Raw genomic sequence first — 27218 nt, forward strand, 5'->3', positions numbered from 1 at the left:
TTGTAGTCTTGGACCTGAGCAGCTCTGTTCAGTACAGCCCTAAGACCTGGTTGTCTAGCTTTGCTTTGATGCAGTGAAGTATGGTAAGTTATAAGGGGTTGGAGAGGAAAGAGAAAGCACACGCAAGCCTTGGAACAGATTGGAAGTAAAAATGCCAAAGTGCTTGCATTTGGCCATGTGTATTATAACCTTGTGCCACGTTTTCTTTTGGCAAAAGGTTTTCTGAGCCTTAATTGAAAAATCTGTGCATCCTTGTTTTGAAGGTTGGAAGTTCTTATCTTCTGCCCTGATCTGCTTTTGCTTCTGTCCGTACTCTTTTTAGTTTTGGAGACTTAAGTAAAAATGCTGTATTCAGGGAGCTGCAGTCTGGTAATTACAGAAATGTCTTTTCCTCCCACCTTGAAGCATTGATACAGTGGTCAGTGTATCTCTCATCCTTTCATGGGGAAAGGCTCAGCATGCTGCAGAGATGGGACAGAACCTAGCTGGACCATCGCAAAGCTGAGCCCCCGTCACAGTCAGCAGCTCTTGTTTTCTGTTCCTGTTTAGGTGTCCAAACCATCCTGCCTCCCCTAATTTGTTTAGAGATTAATGTGCCTAAGCATATTCTGCTTCAATTTCCCTTCTCTTCCTCCTAGCATTTGTATTTGTATATACTAGGCAGGCACAGTCAGTAACACGGCATTAATGGTACCGCATTTGAACTGTCTGATTAATGCTTGGTTTGTGTGTGCCATAGATCTGTGTGAAGAGGAGGAATTCAAAGTATTACTTCTGGAGCTGAAACACAAACACGATGTGATCATGAAGTCTCAGATGAGGCATAAATCCTCCCTGAGTCGAAGGACCTCCAGCACTGGCAGCCGGGGGTAAGTGTGTTGTTCCCTGCGGGGCACCCAGTGCATTAGCTTGGCCACCCAGATGTAGCTGCAAAGCACCCTGTGGTGGCGTGTGGAGGACAACCCATCTGCCCTTTCTGAATGAACTCTGAAAGGCAGAAGCTGACTTTCTGCTCTGAAGGCAGACCTCCTTCGAAGAGTGGTTCTTTCACTAGAAACTCCCTAAACAGCCCGTGGGCTCTTTCCCTGTACATTTACTCCACCGGTTGCAGCATAGGTCCATTAGGAGAGCTGTATGAGGTCTAATGCAGATTTGCAGTACTACTTTAAAACTCCTTAAAATTCCTCCCACCTTTAATATCCACAGTAGTGCCTTTGCTTTGTATGGGTGCCAGGAAGCTAAATTCACGTTCTGTTCCAGTGGGAGAGGCTGTGAAGTGTGAGGAGGAGGTGAGAAGAGCAACAGGGTAAGAGGAAATGTCATGTCCTGCTCACAGCTTCGATGCCCCTTCTCCCTGTCCCGCAGGAAGGTGGTGAGGAGGGCCAGCCTTTCGGACCGAACAAACCTCTACAGGAAGGAATGCGAGAAAGAGGCCATCGTCTGGCAGCAGCTGGGGGCAGCAGAAGAAGGAAGAAACTCTGGTCTCATTGGAGAAATTGGGGAGACTCGGCCTGACCAGGAGAATACCGACCCTGTAAGGAATCTCCTCAGTATTACAGGAGCGACCAAGGAGGGCTAGTAGTGCAGGTTCAATAGCAGTGGGTGCCCTGGGATGGAAGGTGGCTGAAAAATTTGTAAACCTCATCCATCAGATGTAAGCAAAAGACCAAATTATCATTTGGTATAAACTGCGATATCCCACTCGTGTCGAAAGACTGGTTTGGATTTACAGGTGCATAATTTTGAGATATGGCCCTAGTGAACCAGGAAGTTCAGAAAAAATAGTGTGTGTATTTCTCTTAACAGCTAAGAAACAGGTGAGTGAGTCCTTCTGAGTTAATGTTCTATGTTCCTGGTTGGGAACCAGCTCCTGGCTGGGGCTCATAGCATTATAGGGTCCTGTCAGTGGGTGAATTTAGTGTTTGTGCTGCAGTACCTGGCTGGTGGAAGGGCTTAGTATAAGCAGGCTTAGCGAGCTGTCACAGGGATGTACTGTGTTGTGACGGACAGGGGAAGATGCTCCTCTTTCATGTCTTCTTGTTACAGAATTCAGTGCTGGAGAACTCTTCCCTTCTCCCGGAGTTAGCAAACAAAAGCACGCAGTGTGACTCTGAAATCCCCCTCCAGAATGGACTCATGGCATCTGCCAGCACTTACCAGTACACCTTTTCCAACGGGGACATTTGGAGTATGCACGCCGACCCTGACAGTAATCCAGGCCACGTGCTGCCCTACAGCAACCCCGGGCTCCCTGACACACAGCAGTTCTGGGGTGCCTACAAGGAGCATAACCATCAAACGCTCTCCGAACTTAAGCGGCAGCGGGCTGCAGCCAAACTCCTCAATCACCCTTTCCTCAGCACCCACTTCAGCAGCGGCATGGGAGGAGTTGCCGAGAACGGGGGCGAGGCCAAGTCACACCTAATCGCATCCAGGACTTCTCCCTACAGCTCCAATGGGACCTCAGTGTATTACACAGTGTCCAGTGGTGATCCACCCCTCTTGAAATTCAAAGCTCCCATGGAGGAAATGGAAGAGAAGGTACATGGGTGCTGCAGAATTTCCTAGTCTCATCTGTTTCTCGCCCCAGAGGAAACAAGATGTGGGTGGGCTGGTTGGATCCATCGCGGTGGCCAGGTTGTTTGCATTCCAAAGGGAGAATTTGGTTATGGACATCCTGACTGCGATGGCCTCATTCATCTTGAATTGTACTTTACCCTGCCAATTACTTCCATTGCAGTTGAATGAGTAATGCAGGTGGAGCAAGGCTCTTAGGAGGGGAAGGGATGTACATCAGTATGATGTAAAAAGAGTTGCCCTAGCCTTGCTCCCTTGGGAAGAAAGTATGGTGCACTGCCTCCCCATCCTTGAGAAGTCATGAGATGCCTTGGAATGAAGAAAGGATCTGAATTAAAATCTTTGCATCTGAGCCTCTTGCTGTAAGTCACCAAGCTTCTGTGAGGTGACAGTTCAGACCTGAATTTTCTCTCTTGAGTGATGCATATACCCTGGAGGGGAGATCACCCCCCTACACGGGGTTTGCAAGAGTGGACAGAGCTGTTTTCCATACAGCTGGATCCAGCACTTACAGGGCCTGAGCAACAAGCAAGTGTAGATGCTGGGCTTGCTTTAGGAAACTTGTAAGGTGTTACCGCCTTGCAGTGACAGCTCACCATCAAAAACTGTTCCGGATCCTGTTCTGCTCATGTAAGCTCATCACTGCAGACTGCCATCAGGTTTTAAGCAGAACTTTTCCTGGAACAGGCTTCATTCAATAGGCTTTAAAAGTGATGTTGCAATAAGGGACCCTGGCAATAGAATTTTACTGCAATAAAATACTGACAAAGGTCTATATTGGGATAAGTAATTTAAAAATCTTATTTGTACTATTTAGACTCTTAATTTGTTAAAACTGAAAAGACTTTTGCTGATCTCACTTTCCTATTGATTCTGTTTATTTACTCTGTACGCTCAACACAGATACTAGGGGCAGTATGCTTTGCGTTCCGATTTTTCTGGATTTCCAGAAACACAGGGCTCAGGAGGGCTGAGGAGGAAAGGCTTGCCAACACTGATCTAGAAACGTCATGAAAGCCTTGCTAATCTTCCTAGATGTTACAACACTTGCATTAACCTGCAGTCTTCGGCTGATAAATAAATGTTAAATCATGGCTGCGGCAGGTGAACATTGCAGCAGGGCAGGATATTTTTTCTGTCTGGTTTTCTAGCTCCCGTGCTGAAGTTATCAGTAGTGGTTAGTGGCAGAAGACTTAAATACATCTGTGTATAAGGGAGTCACCCAGCGCCGTGCAGTACCTAGCAAAGGCGCTCTGCCGTGGCGCGGTTGGCACACCAACACCTGTGTTCTAGTGTAGTTCACGTTAGCTCTGACAGACTGCCTGAGAAGCACCAGTACAGAACGACCTGGGGGGTTGGCACTGGCTCTTCAGCAAGGTAAGGCTTGGCATACTTGGGGGAGGTGAAAGGAGAGTGCCCGTGGGAGACCGCTCTGAGGAGCTGGCCACAGTTGAGTTAACAAGTTGTATCAATAGACGTAACTGTAAATCTTCAACCCTTTTTCTGCACAGAGGGGCCTACTGCACATGTAACTATTTGCCTGCATGACTATGTGTCCTCCCGGGCACTTTAAATTCCAAACTCTGAAAACATAAGCCTGTTTAGGTCTCTGTAAGCCTTCAGTGGATTAAATCCAGCTCACACAGTTGTGCTTCAGCCTAGCAACAGCAAATGTAGCTCCCACCAATCTTCCTTTTAGCTGGCGGCTGTAAGACATCAATCTTACCCTTCACACGTACACTCCCCCTTTTGGGAACCCTGACTGCCTTTCCTTTTTTCTAGGCTATAAAAAGTTGACTTAGGCTGCCAGCCACTGCTGAGTACTACCCTCTGCTCCCCATCAAATCTAGCCCAAGCTGGATTTTTTTTTTATGATACAGGACTCTGGGCTTCTCATTCTCAGCTCCTCAAGGCAGCAGAGTCGTCACCGCCACAACCATGCTGTGCAGGAAACACTTTTGGACCTGTGAGGTTATTACCAGGCTGACCAGGAATGTGCTTTCTTGAACTCTGAAGATACAGTTCTCTTCCTTCACCAGTTTTAGGAACAAATTAGAAAACTGTAGCAGTTGATTTTTTTTAACCTCAGTTCAGTTAAAGGCAGGGGGTTGCTTCGTATGTTTTGAAACATTCAGAGAAGTTGGGCTTCCTCCATTATTGAAACGCTGATGCTAAATACAAGACTAGAAAATACTATTGTCCTTGACTTAACCTTAAGGGATTTTAAAAGTCTTTCTCTAGTAGAATGAGGATGATTTGGTAACTGGACAGACTTCACTGCATCTGTGTGTGGTTCACAGTGGGTATTCTGATTACCTCAAGAATACTCTGGGATAACGCCAAGTGTAGCCTGGGTATTACTGAACAGGGAGAGATGATCTTTGAGATGCTTCTCTTCTCCCGTGGTGGTGGTTATTTCTCCACATCCATCCTAGTGAGAATTCTGGACTCAGTGTAACAAATTTTGGTGCTGCTATCCACTAGGCTGTCAGTGGTGCAAAATCTGGGCCCAGCTGATGTCTACCCTCCCAGGGAAGGAGGAGTCAGGCCCTTTTCCTTCTCAGAGCAATTCAGTGCTATCAAGTGTATCGAATCCTACCTGACTCCAAGCAAGAGACGAGGAGACTGCTGTATGCAGTAGTGTTAAGTAGTTTGAGGCTTGCTTTAACTGAGAGTTGATAATACATTAAAACTGTAGGAAGCCAGTCTATTTTAGACAACCAGCGTTTAGTCCATTGGTATTTCACTCCGTTTTACATATAAACTCCAGGAACTCATCACTCTAGCTGTGATCTTGAGCAAACCAACAATTGATTTACTGTTGGGCAAAAGATATTACAGATTCTAGATTACAAAACATTCCCCTAATTGGACTTCATATTGTAATTGTAAAATTGGTTGTAGTACAGCTCTTCTGGCTTTATTGCTGTAAGCTAACGTGCTCACTGAAGCCTAGTGGCGTCTGATCAGATGAAATCGATTCTTATTCAGGCAAGAGAGTCAGCAATGGACAAAAATTCAAGGATGTATTTCACAGCCATACCAAGTATTTATCTGCCACTGGCTTTGGGTTGAAGTTGCGTTGGAGTGGGACTTGCGAAGGCTGTTGAACAGTGACCTAGAATGGATTCGTGCATATGTATTGGTGACATTCTGGATACAGTGGCCACTGCCTGTGGGCCTCTGGCGAATACGAGCAGGGAAGGAGCTGGCAGTTCATGCTGCATGCAGAGTTGTTGGTTGTAGGCCTAGGATGAGGAATTCTGTAAAGTGGGTATTTAACTTGCTTCTGGTAAGCTATTTTGTAGAGGCAAAAGGGCTTTTGGAGGAATATTAAACACATAGATATTCTTATATGTGCTTTGTAGGAGCCTACTTCTAGGAATATGGCTTTTTATTATAAAATTTAGCAGTGTTACAACAAATCTATGTGTGTTAAAGGCCATCCCAGTTGAGAGCTCTGAGGTATATAGCAGAAGGCACTTGGCTATTTTAGTGGATCTTAATATTGCTAAAAAGCTGTAGAAACTAGAAATCATATTGTGATAGCCATATCTAGCACTTGGCTTATTAGAGGAGGATTTGGGGGTTTTATGCTATACTCAGTGTTTTTAGGCTCAATAAACATCTAAGTACAGATTCAAGGTCAGATTAGGGTCCCAGTTCTGTTAGCAGTAAGCCAAAGGCTGTAGCTGTTCACACAGACTACGCAACAATTTGAGAAGGTGGCTGTATTGACACGTCTGTTGTAGGCAGAGCTGCACGTGAGAATAACCCTTCTGCGTGCAAAATCTTCCCGTATGCTGAAGTCACACTGTTTCTAGCATAACTGGTTGATGAGAGCAGCTTTACTTTCCAGTTGAAAGACTTTTTCTAGATGGGGGAAAAAATAAACCAAAAGGTGTGTCTCAGAATAGTGCCTCAGCTTTACTGAGCTCAACCAAGGAAGTCCCAGCACTGAAATGTGCTTAAGTACCACTGCTGGGATCTGAGGTCAGACCTGGATCTGTATTTCACATACCAAGGGATGCGATTGTAGCCCACTTAGTCTCGCTTCTGTGCTGCTCTTGAATGTTAAACGCCTCCCAGTTTTGGGAAGAACTGACTAGATCTAGCTGATGTGATTCGGTACCATCTTGCCAGTGTGGTTGAAGAACCACATGGATGAGGAACTCATGGCAGGGAAGAATAGCGTGGCAGGGCAGCAGCAGTAATGAATCAGTGCAATACTCAGTGGAGGCAGCGAGTTCTCTAGTTTATTGAGCAGGGTCTTGTTTAATGGGGTTGAAAGCCCTTACAAACTCCCAGATGCCATTACATCTTCTGTTTGGTGTCCTTTTGTTTTAACCTTGGAGCTCTGTTTACCCAAATCTCTGCTTAAACTAAATCAGCAATATCATGAAATAGGAATATCTTAACTGAGGAAGCATTGGCACTGGCCTCCAGCGAGCCATAGATGAACTGTTGTCCATCTGCAGGAAGGTGTTCTCCCTACATCTGGGTATCTCTGTGCCTTATCGTACTTGCTAAAGGCAACTCAGTAACTAGTCTCTGGAAGGTCTGTGGTGACTATACAGTGCTGTTCTTTAACTTGAAGACTATTTTGCAAGGGGATAGCCGTTCAGAGCATACCAGATTTTGAAGCTTTTATTTGCTCTTTCAGTTTCTCTTGTGATCACTGGTTCACTCTTCCTAAACACACAGAAAGAAAATGAGCAGGGTCTTCATTCTAATTTAACAAATCACATTGACCTGCTTGGTTATAGCCGTTCTCTACAGGGAGAGTCCAGAACACACTCGTCGTAGCAAGGTCCAGCGTCTTACTGCAGAACACAGCTAGTAGTTACATTTTAATTTCGTTTTGCCTGTGGCTGTACAACAGAACTTCTTGTCCCTGGTTGTTCTTCAGCTTTATTCTGCTGCTTTCATGTTGGCCACACTGGTAATAGACTCCTCAGTTCCCCCACACTATTTAAGTACCACTGGGTTCCTCAGGCAATATCTGCCATGGCACGATTATGACCTAGATTATTTTGCAATATTTCAACTGCGGAAGCTGTAGTAGAGGAGCCTCTGCTCAAGATACCTGTTCCCAAAGCTATGCTATACGGGTTTTAAAACAGTGAGGGGGTGCAGCCTTAGTGCTGCCACCTCTACATCTTCAGCCTATAGATTGCCGTGTGCGACTGGACTGCAGTGGCGTCGGTAACCCTGGTACAGCTCGGTGGGACAGCTGCATGGACAGGATATTAACAAATGAGGGCAAGCCTTCTGCAATAATTTGTAATTCCATCAATCAGTAGTAAACAATGTACAAATAAAACTTGATGAAATGTATTTTACGTGAAAAAAAATAATGTAAGAACTGTATATTGTATTAGCAGCTTTGTGTATAAAATGGCATTTTGGCAATCAGAGTCTAATATATTTAAAACTTTTTTAAAAGGATATTTGATATTGTATGGAATTGACTTTATTGCTACTGTAAGTATGAAAAGATGGTTTCTTAACATGTTGAAGCAATGCATAAAATCTTAAATTGTATGTAAAAATCATGCCAAAACGGTATGTCTGACAGTATTAGGACCTGACTCAGCGTCTTTAATAAAGAGATTAAATTTTTTTAATTTAAAAATTCTATTAAATTTCTTTTAATAATACAAAAACGGCCATCGAGTTGTATTTCATTGGTTCACATTTTGGGACTCTGCCTAAATGTCCCTGCCTCTCCTAGAACCGTCGGCGCTGCCAGGAGGGGCCTAGAGGCGTCCATCCAGGCAGCGGGGTAGCGGAACTTCTCGTTGTCCTGCCGCTGGCAGCAATTCCCTGTGGGGACACGCAGGAAGGCCGAAGCTGGATCAGCCCACCCTGGGTGCTGCTCTGTTTGAGGCGCCAGGCCAGGTGGCTGTAGGGTGCATCAGGCAGGGGGGCCGCCCCCGGGAGGCTCGATGCGGGCGAAGGTGGAAGGGCCCCCGGTGCCTCGGGAGGGCGGGGCTGCCCGCCGCCCGGCCCTGCAGCCGCAGGGAAGGGGCTCGGGGTGCGGGCCCGGCGGCGTGGAATGGCCGCCCCTCGGCCAGAGGGGCTTCCGCGGCGGGGCGCGGGGGGCGGCCTCCGGCGCCGAGCACTAACGGGACCGTGCCGCCCCCCCCTCGGCCGGCCCTGGGGGCGGTGGCACGGCCTGGCGGGGCCGGGCGGGCGGTGGGGCCGGGCCGCCTCCGCCGCAGCCAACCGCGCGGCGGGGCGGGACGCGGCTGCCCCACTGGCGGCGGCGGCGCGGCGCTGTTTGGATTCAAAGCCGCTATAAAGGCTTGGGCCAGCGGCGCGGCGGCCCGGAGCGGCTCCGCGCCATGGCCAACGCCTCGCAGTGCCTGGAGGAGGGCGCCGGGCGCTGGCCGCCGCGGCCGCCCGGGCCCTACAGCGAGGCGCAGCGGCTGGCGCTGGAGGAGCTGGTGGCGGGCGGCCCCGAGGCGCTGCGGGCCTTCCTGCGGCGGGAGCAGCTGCCGCCGTTCCTCTCGGAGCCCGAGGTGCAGGCGATCGCGCGGGGCGCCCTGCCGCCCGCCGCGGCCCCGGAGCCGGCGGGCGAGCCCTCGCTCGGCGCCTCGCCCGACGCCTCCTCGCTCACCTACTTCCCCGAGCGCTCGGACCTGGAGCCGCCGGCGCTGGAGCTGGGCTGGCCGGGCTTCGCCAGCGGCGCCTTCCGCGGGCTGACGCGGGTGGAGGCGCACTTCCAGCCGGGCTGCGGGGAGAGCCTCTACGGCTGCAAGGAGGCGGTGCGGCGGCAGATCCGCTCCGCCCGGCAGGTGAGTGCGGCTGGCGGCCGGGGGGCCCCCCTCGCCCGCCCCCCAACGCCCCCGGCCCGGGGCCCTTCTCCGGCGGGTCAGCGAATGGAAGCACAGATCAGCGCCAGAATCAATGACTGTCCCCGTTGCCAGACTCCAAGCAAGGCCAAGTGGCTTTAAAACCCCGTCGAGTAAGGAAGGCCTCGGTAGGACAAGCTCGTGGCACCCAGGGACTGGTACTCACCTTAGCAGTGTTCCTCTGTGCTGCACCCCTGAAACCGCGCTGCCGCTGACCTTGCTCCGGAGGCAGCGGGGTGAGAGTTCCCCGCCGCAGTACCGCATGCAGCCCCGCTGCTGCTCTTCATGGGCAAAGCATCCGCCGGCTTCGGGCTGACCTTGCTCTTACCCAAAGTGGAAGGTTTCCTATTGCAGGTTCCTTACTGATGTGCTCTGCAAGACAGATTCCCTTGCAGAAATCTCCTACTGTCCCTTAGAGGCCTTTTTTGTGTCACATCTTTTCTTATCAAAGAATGATATCTACAGAGGTAACCCTATGACTGTATCTAGCTTCTTCACTCTTTTCTCCTCATTAATTGGCCCCCAAGTAATGTGCAGACGGGCTCTGAGCGGGACTTTCCTCCTACAGGAATGGATGGGTTTGATCTGATGCAGAATATGGCTTAAAAAGATCATGCAGAGCAGCAATTTCTAACTGTTCTCTGTAACTCGTTACGTTACCTGAGTTTATAGCCTCTAACTGTAATCCCCAGGAGGGAACCACCCTTCTCACTAGCAGCCTTACAATTGGCTTAGCTAAATTTTAAATTCATAGCTTCCTCTTCGGGTGGCCAGGTGAAGCAACCTCTGGCTCTGCATGTAACTTCTGCTCGCGCATGACACACCTTGAATTAGCAATTTTGCTTAGTCGCTACTTGTTTCAGAGTGCAGAAGCTTAGGGTGTGGGTGAGGATGACATGAAGAATGGGCTTCTTGCCAGAAACGGTCACAGGGGAAGCTCCGTTCTCATCTACCTGCTAAAGACTAGTCTGGTGATTCAAGTAAAATCTGTGAAATCCTCTGTTTCTCCTAAAAGCTCTACTTGTTTGTAATGTTCTTGCTTGTAGCATCCTGCCAAACGCTTTCCCTCGTACCGAGCCAAGTGCCAGGCAAGCAGTTCCTGCACTGCTGTGTATGTGCCTGATCCAGGGAGTGTTTTTATGGACACGGAATGGAGAGAAATTTTGACCGCCTGTAATTTACTGACTGCCAGGCGTTGTGTGATTTTGCTCAATCACGTCTGAGTTCTTCGGGTTAATGTGAGGAACAGGAAAACTTCAGGTGCTCGCTAAAATGCAGTTATTCAAGTGGCTAAAGGGGACGTTGTTGCTATCTTGCCCCCTCTATCATGAAGGGATGAGTGTGGAGAAAAGGGTTTTCTCTCTCTCCTCTAAACACAACTGTACCTTTGCTCATTTTGAGTAGAAGGTATTCCTTTTCCAACTGCAAATTCTGGAATTGGAACTCAAATGTGCTGCTAATTGAGGAGTCATTTGAAGGCACCAGTGTTTCCAAGGGGTTTAGGGTGGATTGTTCTGTTTTCAGGGGTTATTTTCTTACTCATCTGGTCTTGTCAAAAGCATCTTATTTTTCTTTATCTTCCTTTGAAACTTAGATAAGTAATAGGGTGGAGAAAAGCACAGGAGACACGTAGGAAGCACAAGCATAAGCTAATTTTATTTGGAAATACCAACATGCCTCTGTGTGTTATACCTAAGAACTCATCCATACGGAGCCAGTCCCTCAGGGAGCAGGGCACAGGTGTGAATGCAGAACGTAGCCTGTTCTTGTGGGAAACCTTTCCTGTGAGACCAGGCAATGCCACACACAGAGCAGCTGTGTTGCATGCATATACGCCTTGGGTGAGTCACAGCAGTGCGTGGCTGCCTTACATATCCACGAAGGGCAGGTGCCAGGTACCCGCAGTGGTTGTATAATTGCTGTCCTTGATGCTGGTCTAAGAAAGGGAATAGAAAAGTAAGTCACAAAGCCAAATCCTTTATGGCTTTGTCTCCCCACACAGATGTGTGTTCCTCGTTTTGAAGGGTGAGGGTTCTAGCACTGACACAGTGCTCTGAATTAGCTGGGGAGATTGTTCGTAAATGTAAGACTGTCATCTTGTCTTTGGCACATTAAGCGAAAATCATCTCATCTTAGGATTTGCCTTCCTTAAAGAACTGTTGAGTTGAGTGAGTGGAAGGATTTCCTGTGAAGGTATGGGATGGGAAGTCAGAATACATCTAATTAGAGTCTGGGAATAGTGAAAAACATTGTCACAGAACTAGTGTATCTCTTGGTAACTTATATAGGGACAGCATTCCCCTCCTACCACACAAAGAGAAAGCAATGGGGGTTTGTGAGATGTTCAGCTGTGACAGTGAGGGGGCCATTTGAGCTAATTCTGCTGCAGGCAGTGGCTATCTGTAGCAGGTGTGCCATGCTGGGAGCACAGGAGTGGAGGTGGCTCGTCTGGATTCCTGATTCTGCTGTGATAGCTTCCCCAATATTACCGAAAGGCCAGATGACAGGAGATTTTGTAGGAATGCAGGCTGTGAAAGTGCTCGAAAGCAGCAGCAGACATGAGGGGACAAAATCCCTTCAGGCTTATGCTTTGCACTCTAGGGCACAGTGAATTTATAGAAACATTGTGGGAATACAGAAATCTCTTACAACTTGCGGGGGCCTGCGTGGCAGGACACAGAAATGTGCATCTGTCTTTGATGATAGCAGCAGGAGAACATGGCTGGGGGAGGCAGTGACCTGGCCTTGTGTAAAACAAAGCTCTCGAATGAGCGTTGTCACTATTTTTGCAGGTGATTGCCCTTGTGATGGATTCCTTCACAGATATTGATATCTTCGGTGACCTTCAGGATGCCTATAAGAACCGCAAAGTCCCTGTCTATATCCTTCTTGACCAGGACTTTCTACCCCATTTCTTGGAAATGTGCAAGAACTTAGGAGTTTGTCCTGAGCAGGAAAGTGTAAGTACTAAACGTGGGTGGGTATGGTGTGGTTTTATTTTTTTGTGCAACAGTTTATAGTTAAGGATACCAGAGCTATGCTTCTATAAAACGTCAGGCTCTCTTGAAAGACTAAGGCATCCCGTCTGTTTGATAACTGACATAAAAGGGAATTTTCTGACATGCTTCTCTGCTCCTGAAGATCAGGGCTCAATATCACGTGGTTCTAGTACAGTCTCTAACATCTGAAACTGCTCACAAACTCAGTGAAAACTGTGCGGAAACAGCACGTCTACTCCTACCCTACGCGACCCGTATGTGGGAGCTACAGCCATGCTATGCAACAACCCGCTGTGCTGGGCGGAGCATACACGGTCATCCCTGTCCTGAAGAAGCAATGGTTTTCAGGCACCTAATTTTGCAGGATCTAAGTAGGTTTATTCTTTGGCTCAAGGAACTGCTTGCTAAGGAAAACAGAAACGCAGGAAGCTCAAGGGTGGTATAGCTCCGGTCACATCTCATTTCTTTCCTAATACATAGCTGCTTTCTTTTAAAAGGGTTTGGATGATGTGACGCAGGTGATTTAACTCCTCTGAATATAAGCTGACATGACTGTGTTACGGCTCAGCTTAGACAGGCTTATGTTCACCCCAGTGAGAGTTTCTCTGGCCGGGAAAACGCTCCTCCCTTTGTGGGTAATAACTAATAATGTGTTTTCTCCACAGGCTCTCCTTAATCTAACAGAAATTTAGCACTGTGTAACTACTAACACTCACATGCAGACAGTGTAAGGAAGTTCATTTCATTCCTATCTTCCATAGTGTGCGTAGCTGCTCTTAAGTAGACTTGCTAATAAAAACTTTCTGGAAGTTAACTTAAATCTGATGTTACTTTTTTCCCTTCTTTTCTGAAACAGATGATGAGAGTTCGAACTCTCACGGGGAACACGTACTACATGAGGTCGGGTGCCAAAATTGTTGGGAAAGTCCATGAGAAGTTCATGTTAATTGATGGCATTAGAGTGACAACCGGCTCCTACAGGCAAGTATTGGGGTCTGCTGGTGCCTGATGAAGCTATACAAAGGGGGAGTTTCTGCAAGAAGGAAGTATTAACTTTGCTGTTTGCCTGGTATTAATGAATGCCGATGGCAAGTGGACTAGCTGAGTCCTAAATAGAACTAACGCAAAACTGGCAACAACTTTGGAAAACTGGTTTATACAACTAATTGCTAGCAAAGCACTTGCCCATGGCTAAATAGAGTTCTTCCCGCACAAGAACTTGAAGTGAAAAGTCTATCGACTTTACACCTTCCTTATGCACAGCCCTTCTAAGCTGAGTCTTGCTATCGGTAACTGTACATGTTGAAATGCACTGGAGATTAACTGTGAATCTTGGTTTGTTTTCAATAGTTTCACGTGGTCTGATGGGAAGCTGAACAGCAGTAACTTGCTGCTATTGTCAGGCCAAGTGGTTGAACATTTTGACCTCCAGTTCAGGATTCTTTATGCCCAGTCGATGCCCATCAGCCCTAAGTGGCTGTCCAGCTGCAGGAACAGTGGGATATTTGATCACCTGGTGAACAGAATAGAGTCCCCTAAAGAATATACAGTAGAAGACCACTTGAGAGCAGAATTTGCCAGATTGGCTAGTACTCCAAAGAAATTGTTGAAAGAACTAGATCAGGCTGAAGATACTCCTGGAGGCAAACCTTGTAACCTGGGGCATTCTTGCCTCTCTGAAGAGGAGTGGTTCAGAGATCAAGAGGCCATAGTGGAACGGAGAAGCACATCGACTCAAACTGGCCCATGGGAAGAGAAGCCTGCAGTGACCATGTGTAACGCTGCCACGCAGACCAGCGCTGTGACGGCAGAAACCGGCACTCAGACTTCCGTCACTCCCAGAACGACGGGCACTCAGACATCAGTTTTGCTGAAGACTGTGGTGACACAGACGAAGGAAGATGAGTACACAGAAACACCCCTGCTTCACCGAAAACTGTCAAAAGAAGGATCTTCTCTGTTGGGAAAGGCTGTATCAAGTTCTAGTCTGCGATCGCTGTCTTCGTCATCGTCCCAGTGCTCTCTTGCAAGCTCTACCGGCTCACTATCTTCTCTCCGGTCCTTTGAATATTCTAGCAGTCACAGGGCAGGATATTTCCAAAAACTGCATAAAGAGAGGCAATTCCACTACTCCACTATCAGGTCGAAGCTTAGCCACATGGTGGATATCCTGTCCCGGAGGGGACGTGTACCTGAAAACTACATGACCCAATACACCGGAAGATGCAATCTAAAACAGAGGCGTGACATCAGTGCCAGCCTGCGCAGCCTCCGGGACGTTTCACTCTTTTCTCTGAATAAATGATTACTGCGCTGAATGCAGAACACAAAAGCTCCACTCTCAAATCGCAGTCACTTTGTGCCTGCTGACTCTTCCGCTTCCTTCCAACACTTTTATGTTTTTAATACGTGTGTGCATCACTCTCCAGCACTTTGTTTTATACCGTGCAATTTAAGCAGTACAAAAAGAGGGGTTTGTTTATACTGTAACTACTTACATGTGCCTCTTACGTGCATGAGTGGTGAAGGTTTATTTTAATTCTGGATGTTTAACCTGAAAAGTAAACTTATTGCTGCTTCCTAGGATTGCTAATGCTCTGGCTTTAATTTATGTAGATTTGGAAAAATCTGAGTCAGGCTGATCTTGCCCAGAGTGGCTTTGGAGATTTGGCCTACATCAAAGTATACTCAAATTTTTTTTTTCTTTTTAATATTCACTTTTATTTTTACTTTATCTTTGGCATGAGGAGAAACAACTTTTATAAAGAGCCATAAAGCTAATTTTATTTTCAGTCTGACTTCAGAGCTGTATACACATTACTCCTCCACCAAAGTTGTGAAGGGTCTGTTGGAGCAGTTTCAAGTTTTACCTTCAACTCTATCCTTTTTCCATCGTTTAAGCCTTCTGAAATGGACTGAGCAAACTAGCTCTTCAGTCTGATTGTCCCCTTGTACCTTCGTGTAGAGAGAGAGAGGAGGGTGTGTTTATATATACACATGATCAGAAGAGCATCTTTTTAAAACCAAGACCAGGAAGCAGCAACTTAGTACTCCAAGATCGCTGTTCCCATTTTAGGTACAGGCCTGCTGTAAATGTTCCTAGTATTTGGAACGCAAAGCTAGGTGTATTGGACCTGTAAGACTAATCACGGGGATGTATTGCTGCAGTGTCGGGTTTTTGTGCTTGCGGGTGGGAGCTGAGGCGATAGCTGGAGCTCGGTCTGTTGCTGCAGCATACCTGTTGTACTTCTTTTGGGGTGACTTCCAAGAACTTTGTCTCTTGTGCAACTTGTTACACAGAATTAAAACTTTTAGTCTTAGTGCTGTAAAATGAGTTTCCAATTCTTGCTCAGTCGAGGAATGTCTGAACCTTCTTGTTTCCGTTAAGAGCTTCTGTAAACAGCTTTCTGCTTTGGAGTGAACTCAGGGACGAGACAGTCACTGAGGGCACATGGCAAAGTCCCTGTTCAGAAGTAAACTGACAAATGCACTACAAAACGTTAAGGGTTATGTTTGCTAATATAGTACAAGTGTACAAGTACAAGTGTAAAAGTGAAAACAAACCCTATTTTTCTCTTCCGACTGTCCTATCTGAAATATTCTGCACTTCCTCTGTTTATCCTTTATCTGCTACTAACTTAGTTTGGGAGCTGCAGTGCCGCTCTAGTTTTTGAAAGTACTCTAGTTTTTATATTAAATGGATCTTGGATTGCTTTGCAGAGACATTACCTGAATATTTGTTTAGCAGTATTCTGTGCATGTGTGGGCTCACGTCTGTGCTTGCTGGATCGGTCATTGAGCACTGTGTGGATTCGCTCTCTGAGCTCTGCCCTGTACTGTTAATCTTTAGATCTCTGCCCCAGTACTTCAGTGACCAGTCAGACTGAATTCTGCCAAGGCAAACGAGAGTCTGGGTTATGTATTTTCATATTATTTATGGGTGCTTGTGTCCAGTAGATGGCATGTTTCAGCTGTTGTCTTGAATATTCCTGTAAAGAGCAATGAATGAGTGAATAAACAGAAAAATATCCAAAACTCAGCAAGGCTGCAACTTAAGTGTAGAGAGTAACACTTTATTCTATGAACTTTGGCGTTTCTACCTCTGAAATCTATACGGACAAAGAGGCTTGGCTACTTTTATTTGTTGGATTTCAAAGCAGCCGCTCCTTCCCTAAAGCTGTAAGACAGATGTATGAAGAAGTGTAGGTGGGGGAAAAAATAACCACTCTGCAGCTTTTTAAAAGATACTTTCTTGCCTGGTCCCTGGAGCTGGAACACCTGGAGCGAAGCAAGTCACAGAGGGGGAGCTGATACACACCTTCAAAGCCAATCCTGAGTTGTATTTTCAGGAGCTCATGCTCAGCAGTGCTTGATCATATGTAAAGTCAACTTGCTTGTCTATGTGCTCTTTCACTTCCTTACACGGTGCAGCTGTTACAGTGCTCCCACAAGGAAAAGAAAGAGTTTACAAATAATCTCCTTTTGCGATGGGGCTTTTCACCCGATCGCTGCCGAGCTTTGTTTTCTATTTGCCTGGCATTGTGAATCTGGGTGACTAAGGCAGCGCTTCCCCTCTTGCTGGTGCTTCCCTGCAGCCCTGGGTAAGCAGAGCAGCCCGTAGCGAAGCCGCCCGGCCGGGAGGGCCGCTTGCCCCCTCTAACCTTAGGAGCAGCCTTTGGATCGGGGCCGGGGAGCAGGTCGAGGGCTGTACTTAACTCTCCCTGCGTAATTCAAGGTTTGCTCTTCTGTGGATGCTTCCCTGGGCGGGAGGAGGCCAGCCGGCTCCGCCACCCGCGCCTCTCCCGTGGGCGACGCTGCTCCGACGCCCCTTTCCCAACGCCGCCGGGCGTGCGAGGGGGCGGGCGGAGGGGAGCGGGGCGGGGGTCCTCGCCCGCGGGGCAGGCTCCGTGCGGGGCAGGCCCCCTGCCCGCTCCCCCGGGGCCGGGCGGCGGGGCGGGGAAGAGCCTCCCGCGCGTGGGGCCGGCCCCGCGGAGCCGCTATAAAGGCTTGGGCCAGCGGCGCGGCGGCCCGGAGCGGCTCCGCGCCATGGCCAACGCCTCGCAGTGCCTGGAGGAGGGCGCCGGGCGCTGGCCGCCGCGGCCGCCCGGGCCCTACAGCGAGGCGCAGCGGCTGGCGCTGGAGGAGCTGGTGGCGGGCGGCCCCGAGGCGCTGCGGGCCTTCCTGCGGCGGGAGCAGCTGCCGCCGTTCCTCTCGGAGCCCGAGGTGCAGGCGATCGCGCGGGGCGCCCTGCCGCCCGCCGCGGCCCCGGAGCCGGCGGGCGAGCCCTCGCTCGGCGCCTCGCCCGACGCCTCCTCGCTCACCTACTTCCCCGAGCGCTCGGACCTGGAGCCGCCGGCGCTGGAGCTGGGCTGGCCGGGCTTCGCCAGCGGCGCCTTCCGCGGGCTGACGCGGGTGGAGGCGCACTTCCAGCCGGGCTGCGGGGAGAGCCTCTACGGCTGCAAGGAGGCGGTGCGGCGGCAGATCCGCTCCGCCCGGCAGGTGAGTGCGGCTGGCGGCCGGGGGGCCCCCCTCGCCCGCCCCCCAACGCCCACGTCCACCCCACCCCCCCTCCTCACGTCCATTCCCCCCACCCTTCTCCCCATCGTTTACTCTCAGGTAAACGCTTTATTTGTTTTACTTTAAGTTGACTTTGCTTTCTTTTCTATTTTCTTATTGCTTTTTTCCCCCACCATCTTCTGTATTTATTATTTTTAATAGGTTCAGTATTTCCAAGCTTTCCCCTCCCCATGTTGATGAAAACCGCGTCGGTGCTCTCCGGGCCTCGCTAAGCTCACGCAGGGAGTTGGCACCTGAGAGCCATCCGTCCTAAGCGTGCCCGTTCCCAGCCCTTTTTGTCCGGTCTCAGCTCTTTCCAGTAGCTGTCGCTTCCGCAGCGGGTGCACAGCAAAGCTTGGGGGTCAGGCCCGAGGGACAGAGCTGCGCGGGCGGTAGCTGGCTTCCAAGGGAGGTTTTACTCTTGGAGCTTAGGCCAATAATCAGGTCTTGACTTGAAATATCATGAGAATCTGAAAAATAACTGGAAGAGAAACCTCATTTTTATCTTAAATAGAGAGGTGAGATGTAAAGAGCAGTCAGACACAAGTGAATTCTTTTTTTAAGTGTTTCTTTTCCTATTTGAAGAGTTCGAAAGACTCTGGAAAACTTGTTTTGGAAATAAGCTCACCTTTTTATTCACACAATGCTTTTGAGGAAAAGACAAGAAAAAACCCTCTTGCATAGGAATTAGAGACCGAATTTGTCTAATAGAGAGCTAGACCCCTGTTTTTGCCGTATCTCAGGGTGAGGAAGAAACCTGAAGCAATGCATTTATTTTGCTGCTGTTCTGGTTCTTCCAGGATGGTCTCAGCACCCCCAAACATCTTCACGATCCACTCGGTGCTCCTGTTACGCCACAAGTTACTGACGCAGCTGAAGAAGACTGGCAGCAAAATGTCTTACTTTTCCTCATGCAAAATACTTTTTCTATCAGCTCGGTTTTTTTGGAGAGGTGTCAAGTCTCCCTTGCCTTCGTACGTCTTGGCACTGCTCTGGAAGTGGGGGGAAAGGAGAAAATGCTCAGACTTCTGTAATTTTTTTCTTGAAGGTGAAGTTATGAAGGAAAAAAAGGGAAGGGTTTAGAACAACCTTAATTAAACACCATGAGCAATGTGCTACTGAAGAGATGCAGGAGCTACCATTGGTGCTAATTAGCAATGAACTCTGATTTTTAAACAGAGGAAAGGTGTCTTTCCACACTAGGCTTTCAGACTAGATGACTCATGCCTAATGAACCAAAAAAGATACAGATCCTGGCAAAAGAAGCTTCGATGTCTGCTGCTGAAATTTGTAGTAAAGAATGAAATTCTACATTGCGATAATAAAACTCTTAAATTACGTTATCGGCTATAAATCAGCCAAGTGACAACAAAATCGGGGCAAATAATCTTTAACATCAATTTCTGTCCATAAATTCAATACCTGGGGTTTTTTTCTATTTAACTATATGGGGACATGAATAAGTGATAACAGTGAAGGGGCGGGGGCCATGTATATTGTGTCTCCTGTACCTCAGTGTACTGTACTCGGTAATCACCTTTACCAAAATACCATTCTCTTGACAAAACTTTATGCTAATTAGTTATTTTTTCCTTTCTCTCCTCTTTCTTCAATATCTGTTACATGTTTCAGCAGTCCTGTGAACAGCAGAAGAATATACCATGTCACAGAAGACTATACTATGTTCCATAACCACCAGGAAAAAAAAAAGGGGGGGAGGGAATATTTAATTTGAAAGCCAAATTCCTCATGTGCCATCTCCCTTGGGATGCCGTGGAGACAGCCTCATGATTTCTTCTGAAACTTGTTGCAGATGATTGCCCTGGTTATGGATTCCTTCACAGATACCGATATCTTCAAAGACCTCTTGGAAGCTTGTAGCCAGCGGCAAGTTAAAGCATATATCCTTCTAGATCAGTCTTCATTTCCCCACTTTCTAAAAATGTGCAGGGATCTGGGAGTTGACCTGGAACAGGAAAAGGTGAGCCTTGTCATATTCATAGGGATAGAAATCCGATCCTCTCATGGCTGTAATCTTTGAGCTGTCACAAGAAGAAACTATTTTGCCTGCTGCCACAGCTTAAAATGGGTTTTCTGTAGCTCTAGCTCTTTCTTGGAAGATTTGACCATTCTTGCATAAGAAGGCAAATAACAGAAAAACTGAAGTCTTTATAAGCAGCTGTTACAGTTGCTTTCTGAGCACAAATACTAGTTGAATATTCAAGGAAATGCAGGAGGAATGACCAGTTCCTAAAGCATGACTGGAGTTGCTCAGGCTTGCTGAGTCTTTGAAGGCTGATGGAGGAGCAAGTTCTCAGGAGTCTGTGGAGTTCGGGTCCCTCCGTTTGGCAGCAGGAGTTTTTTTACCACCACATTCTGCACAATCGGTTTATGGGTCTGCCCCTTAATGCCACCTCTTTGCCTAGTAAAACAAGACAAAGTTATCATTTGGTTCCTAGAGGGTGAATCTTGTGCCACCACACAGCAACCTCTGCTTGTTCATCAGTGATCGTATCGTTGTGTGTTATGCCTTTAAATGCAATAATTTAACTTTGAGATCCACGCGATGTATCTTTAACAGTTGATCAGAATTCGGAATATCACAGGGAACACGTACTGCACGAGGTCAGGTGCCAAAATTGTTGGGAAAGTCCGTGAAAAGTTCATGTTAATTGATGGCATTAGAGTGACAACAGGCTCCTACAGGCAAGTGCCAATTTCCTTCTATTGCTTTACGTGATTTTTTTACATGAAGAGGAAAAACAGCCATGTTGCAAAACTGCTTTCCTTATCGCAGCTTATTTGCAACGATTGTCCTAAAAAACCCACACCACTCATCACTTGGATTGTAAGAACAATCTAACTAAACGTGATGAAAGAGAATTCTTAGTTCATACTTTGTTTACTATTTATTTTCAATTAACTCAGAATTTTCTCATTCTTCCTTTGCTAGTTTTACATGGACAGATGGGAAGCTGAACAGCAGCAACATCTTGATCCTCTCAGGCCCTGCAGTTGCACACTTTGACCTGGAATTTCGGATTCTTTATGCCCGGTCAAAGCCCATCAACCTCAAAGAGTTATCCAGCTGCAACAAGAAGAATAAGGTGTTGGACCAGCTGGTCAGGATAACAGTAGCTTCCAGAGACTTGACCAGGGACAACTTCCTGAGAATGGAGTTTTTGTATCTTAGAGCGTTTGTAGGAAATCTAAAAAGGAAGCGAAGCTGGCTGCATGCGTCAAGGGAGGCAGTCTACGTGTCCAATAATGCAATGCATGCCTCGCCTCCACTGACTAAGAGGAATGGCTCTCTAGTTATGAGGCCACCATGGATCATAGAGAGATGACCTGCACGTTCACTTGGAGCGAGAAGCAGAACCTCAGGAACAGCATCCAGCGTCCGTGTCAGTACTGGCCTACAGTGTGTTTGTGAGAGCAGCTGGGAAACAAACTCGAACTGCGAGACAGTGATACTGGAATTGTGGTTTCGTGTGAAGGCCACTGTAATGTACTTCAACAGATACAGTTACGGTATTGCCTTAGGCTCAGAGGTGTCTTTAAAAAAAAACCAAAACCAACTCTTATAACACTGGAAAGCCAATATTGACTTCTAGTATTCTGTCAGATTTTCATTTTTCCACCTGTTCTTACATGTTTTAAGCCGATGGGTTAGCAGTGTCTTAGGTCAGTAGCTCAAACCTTATTTTTAATTTTTTGTTAAGGAATCTAGGTATAGAAAATAATATTGCTTAAAGCTCTTCCAAAGATGAATAGCAGGACTGCTGCATGGTTCTGAAATCAGTCTTAAGCTTAGTCTTGTGTTGCACAAAGTCTCCACAAACTGTTTCATGCTACAGAACTGAACTGGAGTAACCATAATCTAGAAACTAGTAGAACAGCACGACGCTACTAGTCCTCGAACGTTACATTTTCTGTACACGAAGCTGTGCTGCTAGGCAGAACGAGCTAATGTGTCAGGCAAACAAGGGTTTTGCAATGACTGAATTTCAAATGACCTTTTCTTTAGAATGATAAGAATTCTTGGGTTGTTGGACATCACACAATAAATGTGTGCAAGGGATAATATTCCAAAGAACGTACTATGTAGCAGAGCCAAATGAGACTGTTTTCTTGGTGTTACTATATATATTGTTTGGTTTCTTTATGGTTGGTAATGCTGTCTGGTCTTATGGGAAAAGTTGAGTAGATCTGAAATCTGTGAAGCTGCTGCTACTTCTTGAAAGTCTTATGTCCACCAGACATGCAATAACAAGAAAGTCAGAAATAGAACCATTTATTTTTAAGGTTTCATGCAAGTTTTTTTTTGTGGTGTTTTTTTTTTTTTTAATCCATCCGTTTCTGGAGAAAAACAAAGACCCCAAATGAATAAACTATCCTCCCAAACAGTCGTACATTGAGGCACTGAAGTTCCAGTAACCTGCTGGTGCAGAAACTTGTTAGTCCAACCATGGCAGCTGTGGCAGAAGCAAAGGTACACTGTTTCTCAAGTTGTTCTTGAGACTCTTGCTACTGCAAAAAACTCAGGGATATGCTTGCACAAGTGCCTTGGGGGTGCTGGGCTTCAAAGGGGAAGGTTAAAACTGAGCTGCGAAATTTCACAGGGGTCTCCGCTGAACACCGGCAAGGTAATGTTAAGTCAGACATACAGAGCTTACAGAAGTGGTGTTTATGGACAACGCACTAACATACTGATTAGGATGCAACTAATCTGCCCTTTTCTTCTGCGCTTACAATCACGGAAATGTAATAGCTCTGACTCTCCTACTCTGTAAATGTTTGATAGTTCAGAGTTTAATACTCTTACTTTCAACCAGATGTAAAGAAGTTTGAAATATGTATTTTTAACAACTCTATTTTCTGTAAACACAAAACCATACAATGTTGTACTCTTTGCAAAATCTGTGCAATCTTACTTCCACAATAATTATCTGCAAATGTTTTCTCAAATATAAGTTTTTATCTTCGTTGTTTATCTCATACTTTAATAGGCAACTCTTTCCATGTGCCATTAGTAGGAATTTTTCTCAACAGTTGCTAATATACTGATGATATAAAATGCTGTTGATGAGTTATGTTTCTTTTTCATACAGTGGACTTAATCTGAAAAGTATATTGAAGTAAATAGCTAGAATTTTAAGAATGTCTTTAATTATAACTAAATAACCTCTTTTTCAAGCGGTTACCTAGAAGCTTGGTGTAACAAGTGGCCATGAAGGTAAGGCCTTTTGAAGTGCAGTCTGTGTCCATCACCACAACCGCACTGTTAGCATGTCAAGTTATTAATGAAGAATGAGAACAATTAATAAGAACTGAAAATGTGATTGGTTTTTTTTCCATGAGTTTTTGGCAGCATTGCTAAACTTATTGGAAGCTGGGAATTTTTTTTGTTTTGTTGGGTTTTTTTAACTCCAGCCTATACTTAATTAACTCAAAGTCTACATTAAATTTGAGTCAATAATAACTTTCATGGGCTGCCGTCAGCCTGTAGTAGGGCACCGCTAGATCTATTAACTATTACTGTGGTGGTTTTCGTTCTAGTCCCTCAGCTGTCTGGTGAGAAGTACATCGGCTATGGCGCACGCGTCCTTTGTGTGGAGGAGGGAAGCGATTAGCTTTACTTAACAAGACAAGGTCTTTTTGGAGGCATTTTTTTCAAGGCCCTTAAATCCTAGGTTCTCCTTCAGGTTATACACTTCATTTTAGCAACAGGAGTGGTATCTGGAGGGCTGCATTACATGCATTTCACTCTTTTTTTGGCTTGGAGGTGAAGGGTAGGTTTCAGTCACACTTAAAGACGATTTTATCAGCTGGGTTTCCTCAGCAGTGTTGCTTCTATGTGTCTCAACGACAGCATAGATCTTACACTTGGTATTATGAGCTGGGAGCCATTTTTACTGTTAAGGGAATGTCCAAAGCTTCAGCACTTAATGCTTTAATAGAATCATTAAAGTTGGAAAAGACTTCTAGGATCATCAAGTCCAACCATCAACCCAACACCCCCATGACTCCTAAACCATGCCCTGAAGTGCCACATGTACACGTTTTTTTGAACACCTCCAGGGACAGTGACTCCCCCACCTCTCTGGGCAGCCCGTGCCAGGGCCTGACCGCTCTGGCAGTGAACACATTTTTCCTAATATTCAACCTAAACCTCCCCTGACACAGCTTGAGGCCGTTCCCTCTCGTCCTGTCCCTGGTGACTTGGGAGCAGAGACCAGCCCCCCCCTCACTCCAGCCCCTCTCAGGCAGCTGCAGAGAGCGAGAAGGGCTCCCCTCAGCCCCCTCTTCTCCAGGCTAAACCCCCCCCCAGCTCCCTCAGCCGCCCCCCAGCACACTTGTGCTCCAGACCCTGCCCCAGCCCCGCTGCCCTTCTCTGGACACGCTCCAGCCCCTCAAGGGCCTTGTACTGAGGAGCCCAAAAGTGCACACAGTACCCGAGGCGCTGACACAGCCCGGGGCGCCGCCGCCCGCCCGGGCACACCCGCGGCTCACGGCCAGCTTTGCCCTCGCGCCGGGCTCCATGGCAACGGGCGGCGCGTCACGTGGGCCCCGCCGTCACCGCCCCGCCGCTTCCGGCTGCCCTCTCACCCCAAGATGGCGGCGCCCGTGGGACCGGTGAAGTTTTGGAAGCCAGGTGAGGGGTTGTGGGGAGCGGCGGTGCTGGTGCCTGGGGGAAGCTTCTTTCTGGGCCGCCCACAGCGGTCCCCGGCCCTCCTACCCCTCCGGGGAACTGCCTCCGGCAGCCGGTGGGCTTTTCGGGGTCGCACGGATATTAGGCGCCGAGGGCAGCGGGTAAGCGTGCTGTTCCTCCGCCACCGCGGGCCGGGGGACGGCGAGGTCTCTGTCTGCAGCCGGGTGCTGCCCGGTGCCGGGGGTGGCCGGGGAGGGGACGGAGCCCGCCGTCAGCTCGCTGGGGTGGGGTTCAGTGGCTCTCCGGCGGGTGTGTTGCCCTTGGCGGGCTCGGCTGGCTGGGGAGCCCCGGGAGGTTGAACAAAGGGAGGTGCGAAGTCCTGCCCTTCAGGGGGAATAACCCCCGGTGTCACACGCCGCGGGGAGCAGCTCCGCAGAGGCGAGGGGACCTTGGGGTCTGGCGGGCAGAGACCGAGCACCAGCCTTGGCAGCAAAGAAGGTCGCCCGCAGCCCGGGCTGCGTGAGGGAGGGCGCTGCTGTTAGGCTGAGGGAGGCGATCCTTCGCCTCAGCACCGCGAAGGCCGTATCGGGGGTGATCTGTGGGCTCCCCAGCACCAGGAAGGCACGGACTGACTCAGGCAGGTCTGCAAAGGCAGGGGCCACAAGGGCGATTGAGAGATTGGAGCACGCGATGTGCAAGGGGAGGCTGAGAGAGGTGGGGCTGTGCGACCTGGAGGAGAAGAGCCTCAGCCGCCTGGGGGTGCGTGGGAGTGTGGGTGTGTGGGGGGGGTGTGTGTAAAGAAGATGGAGCGAGTCTTTTCTTGGTAGTGCCTACTGACAGTACAAGAGGCAAAGGGCCCAAGCCGAAATATGAGAAAGTCAGCTTAAACTTGAGAAGAACCTCTGTCACTGTGGGAGTGATCAGGTTCTGGAACAAGCGGTCAGGCAGGTGTGGGGTCTCCAGCCCGGCTGCACGAGGACCTGAGCAGCCTGCTGTAAGTGACCCTGTGGTAAGCAGGGTGTTGGGCTAGAAGGTCTCCAGGGGTTCCTCCCCACCTCCGCTGTGCTGTGACTCTGTGATCGTTCCCTCGGGCTTCACGCAGTTGTACACCTTCCCGTTCATGTATCCCAAAGGGGAGCTTGGTGGGTCCGAGTTTGGTGATTTATTTATTTATTTATTTATTTTTAAATTGGTCACTATATTGTGGTGTGTACTGTGGTCTGCAAAGCAATTCCAGAGTCAGGATTAGTTTAGCAAACAGCTTCTTAATAATTTGAATACTATAGCAATATGCGTATATACAATATGTATATACATAGTAATATGTTGACAGTAGTGTGTTGAAAAAAAAAGGCATGCAAAATGCTGTGAAAGAAAATCAGTGGGTGATGAGAAGCAATATCTGTTAACTTCATTGATTTGTGAAAATCCAGATATTCAGGTCCCTGGTTCTTAACTTACCCATCTGTCCTGAGGAGTAAATAGTTATTGGAAGCATCACTCATTGCTCTTAAAATTGGATCAATTTGCTGTAATACTTGCTTGGCAGCTTTGAATAGGGAGTAACTGTTTTTTAACAGTGCAAAAAGTGGGAAAGGCTCAAACAAGCAAATCCTACAAAACAGGGGAATCCTTCTCTTTGCTCTCAGGCTTTCCCAGTTGAACCTGCAGCTGGAAATGATACATTCTGTTACTGACATGAGTTTTTGTTTCTAGTTCACTTGCATGATTCAGCATTTTCAGCTGTCAGTAGTTTTATGGTGATCTGCAGGAGGAATAAATGGAGTTTTGGTTACTGAGGTAAATTCAGATCTGAAGTGAGTGGCGTATCTCATGAGCCAGCAAGGTTGAATGTTTATACAGCTGATGTTTGTCAAGAGAAGTTCTGTTACATGCCTGACTGGCTGGCTTAAAATCACGGATGTACTTCTGAGAGAGATATTGAAGATGTATCTGAAATGTTGCACAGAAAAAGAAGAAAATTCCCAAGATCTTGCGGTATATTTTTCTTCTGTGCTTATTTCCTCCTTTATCTTCTTTTAAAAATTCAAATACTTATCCACAGTAGATTTTTTTTTAACCAGCAGGAGACTTGTATTTCATTTGAAAGGATTTCTGTGTCTTTACTGTTAGTTAATATTTTGATTATTTTCACAGAAAAGTTAGTTTTGATATATGCTGCTACCCATAATTCCTACTTGTAGGGAACATATTTATTTTGGTTGTATTGTGAAACACTAGGCAGAAGCGTAGTCTTCCAGTTAATTTTAACTTATGTCATCTAGGCACAGAAGGTCCTGGTGTCAGTGTCTCAGAGGAGAGGCAGAGTCCTGCTGAGAGTAGTGGCGTAACCGTCATCTATAATCCTTATGCTTCCCTTTCTATTGAACAACAAAGACAAAAGCTGCCTGTTTTTAAGGTACAGAAGTTGTTTTTGGTATATTAAATCTGTTGTATGACGTCTGGCTCCTATGTCTTTTTTTTGAAAGAGCAGTATAGAATCACCTTACAGAGTGAAATGGCAATTTTATGACCTTGCTCTCTTTATTTGTTGGAATTGATTGTCCCGTTTGACAA

General features: G+C 47.5%; 4 protein-coding genes across 6 annotated transcripts in view; all 4 read left to right on the forward strand.

Annotated features, from left to right (window-relative positions):
• PPP1R16B (protein phosphatase 1 regulatory subunit 16B) overlaps positions 1 to 3435 on the forward strand; it is a 60778-nt gene extending 57343 nt beyond the window's left edge. The window contains exons 9-11 of the mRNA XM_075108980.1: positions 740 to 869; positions 1366 to 1534; positions 2047 to 3435. Of these exons, the coding sequence (XP_074965081.1) occupies positions 740 to 869; positions 1366 to 1534; positions 2047 to 2568 (821 nt within the window). The 3' untranslated portion in view covers positions 2569 to 3435. The remainder of the gene's footprint in view (positions 1 to 739; positions 870 to 1365; positions 1535 to 2046) is intronic.
• A 5409-nt stretch (positions 3436 to 8844) lies between these two features.
• LOC142064274 (protein FAM83D-like) lies at positions 8845 to 16482 on the forward strand. The gene is made up of 4 exons (XM_075108981.1): positions 8845 to 9377; positions 12227 to 12394; positions 13290 to 13414; positions 13784 to 16482. The coding sequence occupies exons 1-4, from the start codon at positions 8925 to 8927 to the stop codon at positions 14736 to 14738; spliced, it is 1701 nt and encodes a 566-aa protein (XP_074965082.1). The 5' UTR covers positions 8845 to 8924; the 3' UTR covers positions 14739 to 16482.
• An 833-nt stretch (positions 16483 to 17315) lies between these two features.
• On the forward strand, positions 17316 to 23070 carry LOC142064275 (protein FAM83D-B-like). Its single transcript, XM_075108983.1, has 4 exons — positions 17316 to 17932; positions 19803 to 19970; positions 20571 to 20695; positions 20943 to 23070. The coding sequence occupies exons 1-4, from the start codon at positions 17480 to 17482 to the stop codon at positions 21334 to 21336; spliced, it is 1140 nt and encodes a 379-aa protein (XP_074965084.1). The 5' UTR covers positions 17316 to 17479; the 3' UTR covers positions 21337 to 23070.
• Positions 23071 to 24584: 1514 nt separating this feature from the next.
• The window catches only part of DHX35 (DEAH-box helicase 35), a 35937-nt gene continuing 33303 nt past the window's right edge, over positions 24585 to 27218 (forward strand). For 2 of the 3 annotated variants that reach the window (XM_075108978.1, XM_075108979.1), the window contains exons 1-2: positions 24586 to 24644; positions 26927 to 27060. In XM_075108978.1, coding sequence (XP_074965079.1) covers positions 24605 to 24644; positions 26927 to 27060 — 174 coding nt within the window. In that variant the 5' untranslated portion in view covers positions 24586 to 24604. Of the gene's footprint in view, positions 24645 to 26926; positions 27061 to 27218 lie in introns of all 3 variants that reach the window. The other variant, XM_075108976.1, reaches the window with a different exon arrangement.

This window comes from Phalacrocorax aristotelis, chromosome 13 (assembly GCF_949628215.1).
Source record: "Phalacrocorax aristotelis chromosome 13, bGulAri2.1, whole genome shotgun sequence".
In the NCBI taxonomy this organism is placed as follows: domain Eukaryota; kingdom Metazoa; phylum Chordata; class Aves; order Suliformes; family Phalacrocoracidae; genus Phalacrocorax; species Phalacrocorax aristotelis.

What these genes read in the sequence shown, in the direction of transcription:
- LOC142064275 (XM_075108983.1), top strand. Translation starts at nt 17,480, where the DNA reads ATGGCCAACGCCTCGCAGTGCCTGGAGGAGGGCGCCGGGCGCTGGCCG. An exon ending in AGATCCGCTCCGCCCGGCAG is followed by an intron (nt 17,933 to 19,802) that starts GTGAGTGCGGCT and finishes AACTTGTTGCAG; the next exon opens with ATGATTGCCCTGGTTATGGA. An exon ending in TTGACCTGGAACAGGAAAAG is followed by an intron (nt 19,971 to 20,570) that starts GTGAGCCTTGTC and finishes TATCTTTAACAG; the next exon opens with TTGATCAGAATTCGGAATAT.
- LOC142064274 (XM_075108981.1), top strand. Translation starts at nt 8,925, where the DNA reads ATGGCCAACGCCTCGCAGTGCCTGGAGGAGGGCGCCGGGCGCTGGCCG. An exon ending in TTTGTCCTGAGCAGGAAAGT is followed by an intron (nt 12,395 to 13,289) that starts GTAAGTACTAAA and finishes TTTCTGAAACAG; the next exon opens with ATGATGAGAGTTCGAACTCT. An exon ending in GTGACAACCGGCTCCTACAG is followed by an intron (nt 13,415 to 13,783) that starts GCAAGTATTGGG and finishes TGTTTTCAATAG; the next exon opens with TTTCACGTGGTCTGATGGGA.